This window comes from Amphiura filiformis, chromosome 14 (genome assembly GCF_039555335.1).
Source record: "Amphiura filiformis chromosome 14, Afil_fr2py, whole genome shotgun sequence".
NCBI classification, from domain to species: Eukaryota; Metazoa; Echinodermata; class Ophiuroidea; order Amphilepidida; family Amphiuridae; genus Amphiura; species Amphiura filiformis.
This window is the reverse complement of record NC_092641.1, coordinates 4749280-4756592: the sequence shown is the minus strand read 5'-3', so window position 1 is coordinate 4756592 and position 7313 is coordinate 4749280. Positions and strand designations below refer to the sequence as shown.

The 7313-nt window shown below is 37.1% G+C and overlaps 1 protein-coding gene across 1 annotated transcript; it reads right to left on the bottom strand.

Annotated features, from left to right (window-relative positions):
* Positions 1 to 1368: 1368 nt before the first annotated feature.
* Positions 1369 to 3517, bottom strand: LOC140168896 (melatonin receptor type 1B-B-like). The gene is made up of 2 exons (XM_072192226.1): positions 3211 to 3517; positions 1369 to 2548 (listed from the first exon to the last, which is right to left on the bottom strand). The coding sequence occupies exon 2, from the start codon at positions 2470 to 2472 to the stop codon at positions 1390 to 1392; it is 1083 nt and encodes a 360-aa protein (XP_072048327.1). The 5' UTR covers positions 2473 to 2548; positions 3211 to 3517; the 3' UTR covers positions 1369 to 1389.
* Between the last annotated feature and the right edge of the window lie 3796 nt (positions 3518 to 7313).

Here is a 7313-nt window from a genome sequence, read left to right as displayed (position 1 = left end):
GCTTAAAGGCATTCCTACAATGCACTATGATTGGGAAATTTTATCAATATAACCTAATTTTAAAGGCAAAGTCCCCATTGCCACACACACAAAATGGTAATTTTAAAACTACAGCCAACGACCTAATAGTTGAGACTTATGACTGATATTTTTGTTATTCTTACAGGAAACATTCATATTGTCCCACTGCATTAATTTTATTCCTAAGTCTCGATGTTTTGAATGTTAAATAATAGGATGAAAACACCAGATATTTGCACACAATCCCAATGCAAGGTATGATCAACTGTACCACATGTGTACACAAGCCAGACATACAAGGTCAGAAACCCCATTGGGTTGTAGGAATGTCTTTAAACATCCTCTGATCCAAATGGAGCTGCCTAATGTACTCATTTCATTTGAAAATCATACTCACCCTGTGGATGATAGCCCATTCATATTTATCCTGTTGGTTGCACATACACGTTCCATCAGATCTCATATGAGCCTTTGGGGCACCAGAGGCAATTGCCATCTTGGTATGTACATTCCCGTAACGTGATTGCATAAATATAATTTCATGTCTATTATTTACTTGTAATTTGAAGATTGCAAATTATACGTTTTTACAGATCGTATGTCTGAATCCATCCCATATATCTCCAGCAACTTTCATGCAGATAAATATTTCAAACAATATTTTTGTGCAGCTCCTACCTAGAACATCAAAAATATTTCCCCAAAGTTTTGCACATAAGGTCTCATCAGATAGGTTGACTTTTTTCTGTCACCCTGTGTCACTCCTTACTAACAATAGAAATATTTTAAGTCAAGGAAGCCAATTATTGTTTTCTCCATAAATGTCCAGAAAACTATATTGAAGTCAATATTTCTGATCACAAATGCGGTGGTGATGTGTTACAGAATTGTAGCATACATTGTGGATATTCCAGCTGCTGACTACCTTATCATCAGTGTGGCAGGAACATTGACTCACTGAGAGGCCACAGTGATAAGTTCGTCCAACAGCGTGCAAGAGTTCTAGCTTTACTCGTTCTTTCCATATACAATCAATCTATGGAATGATCTTCCTCCATCCCTCGTTGTAGCTCCGTTCGTAGAAGCATTTCGGCGCGGACTGGCTCGCATCCAGCTTCCATAATTGCTGATGCTATTTTTACTCGCACGAAGCACTGTATATAATAAACTTTCTTCACGTTCATCACTAGCACTTTTGTTCGCCTCGCCATGTTAATATTCAAGGTGCAGCAATACTCAATACTCAATTCTGAGGGATGCACTGTATCGAATGAAGAATGAAGATGAAGCGTTGATTTATTCTATATCCCTGGCCAAAAAGCCACTTATTGTATGCAACTCTATTAAACGACCGTTTGCCCCAGCTTTTTAAATTTGACTAGTTATAATATTCGTCGCACTTGTTGAAGGTCTCGAAGCATCTTTGCTGGCTGAGCTTATAGCATCAACGCTTGATGGCCTTCTAACACCATCGTTCATCTGAGATTGCCGCCTGCAACATATCATTCCTTTGAAGATCATTTTATATCCTTTCCTGAAATTTCTATTGGTAGCATAAATTAAACAATTGCCCGAGCTGTTCATAAAAGCCATCAAAGTTCCCGGTATGAAGAGTGCGGTAATGTCTCCCAGGTCAAAGATGACTGAAATTGCGTATGGTGACCACATAATCATAAATACCAACCAAATCACACCAATAGTAAGAAGAAGTCTTCTATCAGATGCTTCAATATTACTTCTCGTCGGTGATGTTGATATGTTCTCTTGGTGAGCGGCCATCTTCTTACTAGATTTCCGAGCAAGCAAGTATATACGAATATAACTATAATTCAGCAACCCAACCGGAAGTATGAATCCGAACACGAGGAGAAACCCACGAGTATAACCGAAATTGGCCGAATAAGTGTAACAACAGGTGTAGTTACGAATATCAAAATCGTGATCGCCCCATCCGAGATAATTTGGCAAGTCGAGAAGTAACGCAAAGATCCAAATAAATGCTATCATTCCGGCGACTGTCTTCGATGTGAAGACTTTTGGATAGTAAAATCTGTGACAAATATAGACGTAACGATTTAAAGCAACAAATGAAAGACTCCAGAGTGAACCGACAAAGCCAATGACGCAGAATGTTGCTAGAACTTCGCACAGAGCGGGAAATCGTTGAAACAAATTCCCCTTGTCAAGAACGCCAACAACGGCAAATGGGTTCACGAGTATGGACACCACGAAGTCGGCAACAGCTAAGTTGACGATGAAAACATTGATAAGAACTCGAAGTTGTTTTCGCTTAACTACTGCTCCGACTACAAGAATGTTACCAACTACACCAACACATGATACGAATATCATGATAGGGACGTAGACATATGTGACAGCTTTCGGTACGTTGAGTTCACCTTCTTCGTGTTCTTCCGTGGAAACCATGCATGGATGACGTTGTTGTTTCATGATGTTGAAAAACTGCGGTCATTTCATCGTTTCTTGGAACTGCCATTTTCAATCAATTGCTTACTGGCTTTAATATCTGTAAATAAAAAGAAATATTTGTAGTTCAGAATGAAAACATAACTTGTTTTCTGGCTAGTGTTTATCTTTTCAGTTTTGGTTTTTGCATTCGTTTTCAGGTTTCGGATCTCACGGTGTTAGCCTGGTATGTGCTATTAACCCTTTCATTCTAGTCGTTTGTAAATGTTTTTATTTCGTATCTTTTTTTTCGTTTTAATGTAAATTACTGACATGGAAACTTCAGGTGGGAGGGTGCTCATCCAGACAAAAGAATTGTCTAAAGTGTATGGTCCTATTTTTTGCAACTTTGTAGTATTATTGTAAGAGTTTCCGTCGATAACTTATTTTTCCGTCGGTAATTTTAGTTCTAAAAAAGCAGAATCCCCCAATGTGTAATTAAGTTGCTTATTCATTTTCAGCAATTTTGATGATATTGCGGCGCCCATGGGTCACGTGGGCATTGAACTTAGTACCTTTTATTTAATAGCCTATGGTGACTGGTTGTTGTACATGTACCTATGCGTAGCGTATTATAAATCTCTACGCATTTATTTATCTGCCCTACTGCATGCATGACAAGTTTAAAAATACGTGTCAATTAAAACCGGTTTGAGACTTGTCTCCATGGGTTACCGTAAAAATCTTTTGACTTTTCAAGAAGATTAAGGTAATTGTACTTACTAATACGAAAGAAGGAAAGCTGCTTCAGACTGCTTCGAGTTGACTATGATGAAGAATAGATATACTACGTCGTTACGTTAGATGTCAATAAATGCCCGTGAGTGGATACCTGTTTTTGCTTCCTTGTCGTGTTAAAATCATTACTCTTTAGTCTACTTTTGCTTATGTCGAATACTGCGTGCTCCCACTTAGATATCTAGTAATATTTCCCGATATATAGCTATCTATCGTTTTACAGACAGATATTTGGCAGAAATTACCTGTTGGAGCAACTTCTCGTGGCCAGGAAAAAATGTGAAAACAATGTTTACAACAATATCAAGTTGTTAAAACTGCGCGGTAATACGGTATGCTGCTAACAGTGAAAAAAGAAAACTTCCTTGTTCATGGTTACTGAACTCTAACTGATATTGGTCAGCAAACAACTGATATTTACACTATGAAGAGAACTAAACTAAAATTTCTACAGTTTTTATTCAGCACATAATAGTCCATGATTACAACGAAGACCAAGGTCACTGCATGCATGAAACAAACAGAAAAATTATAATAAAACAATAAACATTTTGAACTTGTATAGGTGACATTAAATATTGAACATTAAATCTTACAGTAAAAAAGCATAAAATAAAAGAAGAGTTTAAATTCAACACTACATTATTTTTGCTCACCTTCTCCAGCAGATGGTGATGCTGTGATATGATATCTTGTATACAATCGGGATATCCTCACTGATGACGTCATATGGTTGACAGAATGACGTAATAGGATGTTACGATATAGTGCCGCACCCCCCCCCTAGGCACCAGCAGGTTATCCCAGATATGGCCTATTTCTAGTCATTTGTCACGATTCAGTCTCGGTTTCTGAGTTCTTATGCGTATTGCTTCCAGAACTCTACGGGAATACTCTTTTTGCTCGTGTTCTAGAACTTTTACTTACATTTCCCAGTCAATCTGGTGTGCTTTTGACCTTACGACATGCTCCCTGACCGCTGGTTTGGGACTGCCGGCCATGGATCACTAATCCTTTTTTCGAGCTTCCTTCCAGATTCGTCAATATAACTATAGTATCACAATCAGCGCAGGTGATTTCATACACAATCCCAGATTGTTTAATGGGTTCTGTCTTGTGTTTTAGGTTACTAAAGCACTCTTGATCAGTCCTAAACATCAGTGAGAGATATCCCGATTATAGACAAGTTATCACAGCAACACCATCTGCTGAAGACGCTAGTCGAGCTAGTGAAAACGTTCAGGTGAGCGAAAAATAGTGTAGTGTTGACTTTAAACTCTTCTATTATTTTATCTACCACTACGTATTAATATCGTAAACATTAATAGTCTAAAAACATAAAATCTATAAAACAGTAATAAACAGACAATATTTCAACTGCTGGGTAAGCTGACATTTACTCTACAAAACTTGACCATCGTCTACAATATTTTAGGAATATTTGTAACACGTCTACCAAAGGAAGTTGTTGCAATCCCGTCCATGAATTGCCTATACTAAACATCTAATATTATCTTGTAGTTTTTAATATCAACGTATATCAATGGGTCGCCTCTCACGATGGTACCAAAATAAGTAGGCGATGTATACGACATTATCGTCATTATTATCTCACCTCAAAAAAAGTGAAAATTGTAGTTTTGCTAAACAAAAATAATAGAAAAATGCAATGTTTATTAAATTGTTGGCTAAATATAAAATGAAATCACTACACCAAGTTTAATATAAATTATATATAATATAAATTATACTGAGGTAGCACAACCCCAACCCAATTCGATGTATGATGTGCTCTCATGTCCCAGAAAAAATACTGTGCAAATGTTGCTATCCGAGCCCTTAACTGAGTATTATTCCTGTTTTAATATAAGTATTTCGGGGGGGGGGGGGGGTCAAATATCTCACCAAAAGAGACTCCTATGGCAAGCCGGAAATACAGTAATTAGATAATCTCAGTTTATCTGAAATAAACTTAGTTTATCAAGTGAAAACACAATTTATGTCACTTAAAGACACTCAACCTAAATTGCTAAATAATCGTGTATGGATAATTTTTTTATTTCCCCCAAGTTATACCGAATGGCGAATTGAATGAAAAGAAAGCATTTCAAAAGTGACATATGGGCTATTTTTCCTTAATCATATTAAGGGTGATTCCTACTTTCGGCTCATCATATCGTAACAGATTAACACTCACTCACCGTGCTCACAGCGTGTTTCGTGAGAAAAGTCTATGTAAAGTTTGTGACTTTTGAAATGTTGACTTTTTTTATTCAAATTAGTATAACTTTAATACAGTCGCATGCACCATATCGAAATACGCCGACCAAAATTCTCCATCTATTGACTAATTCTATTGGTAAATGAGGATTTGGGGTATTGCTTTTGTTTTAAGTCTTCGGATACCTTTTGTGCACTCAAACTACACCAATCCTGTTTGTTATGTGGCTCTTCATGAGTTAATATTAGTCTCAGTACCAGCCGGTTTGTGCTCCTCCGTCACTAAACAAACCCGGAGGAGCACAAACCGGCTGGTACAGAGACTAGGTTAATACAGCCTTTTGTCAAATTTGAAATTGAATACTGTTGACATTAACACGACTCGGACATCTCGAGTCAAAGTAATAGTGTATGACGTATGATACTAAAAATACCCAAAGGTGTAACATAAGGGAATCCCCTCTGCATGGTTATGGGAAGCCGCTTTACAAAGTGTCCAGAAAATGTTCTTCGAGTAGGTACTATTATTTTGTTTCACGACGATGGTAGTTTATTGTCTGTCAGTGATGAATAGTTAACATCCTCACAATGCTATTCGGCATGCGGTAAAAATACTAAATACTCATGAGACAAAATGAAAATAAACTCCTATTAATCCAATACTTTTTATTGACTTTTCATTTGCTTAATATTTGGTTTACAATGCAAAGAATGTGATTCCTTTTAAGTAATCAGCACCGTGAATAAAACTGAACTGAACTGATGAAATATTTTGTTAATTTGTAACGGTAGCCTGTCCCAAAGCTTTATGATAGATATTAGTTAATTAAAGATTTAATCTATTTGATGCATGCTTAACAACCATATTTTCATGAATGTTGGAACGCCTTGTATAGGGAAATAATAAAATGTTGGGCTAGCGAGTCAATTTCACAAGCTCAAAGCAAAGGACGTCCAGTGAACGGTTCACTGAACGTCCTTTTGCTTTGAGTTTGTGAAATTGACTCACTAGCCCAAAATTGTATTATTTCCCTATACAAGGCGTTCCAACATGATGAAACGTTGAATTTTGGCTTGTCAAGTTCAACGCCGTGGCACTGGTAAACCTTGGGCGTCTTGTGATCTTATGAGCCAAATCTGAGGCGACAAAAATGGCAATGATTCTTATTTCTATACATGTCAATGCACACGTGCAGATATGAAAGGCATAAAGCAGAAGTAAATCACCTTGATATATGAACAAATCAGAACAATAGAGCACGAAAAGAACCAGACTGTTCAAGTCATAAAATAGATCAATCACACCACAGCACGATATGAGATTGTTAACATGGCGGAAAGCGACGTCGAAATCTTTCCACCCGTGGTACTGTTACCACGTAAGTATATTTATATTGGCTCTTTTCGTTTTCGAACAAAATATGGTGTCAATAAGAACAGTAATAAAGCAACCGTGAGCCAGTATAACCATGTAAAACCATGGAATATCATAAAATGTAGTATATGGAAGTATTGCCCATTCGCTCGCAGTTTCCGTATACATTATTAGAATGAACAAAGGGGAAACGCTATCAAAAATATCATTATTTCCGACAACACACAACAGTTACGTGCTTTATCAAATCAGCCATATGTACATGGACTATAACATTGCAATAATTGTGTCATTTACATGTAAAGTCATGGACAGTTCAAAAATGTAATGCCGTTAAAAATATGATTGCAATACATTTTAAGTATTATCAGACATTTCAGAAATGTCCGATACCCTTGGCTTTGCCCCATTAAAGTGCTCATAGTCCAGTGACTGATTTGAAAAACTCGACTGCTCAGTGCCAGAAGTGGGTAAGTGCCAAATGTTCACAGGG

Bases quoted from the DNA above. Each gene is read 5' to 3' on its own strand.
- LOC140168896 (XM_072192226.1), bottom strand. From the start codon at position 2,472: ATGAAACAACAACGTCATCCATGCATGGTTTCCACGGAAGAACACGAA.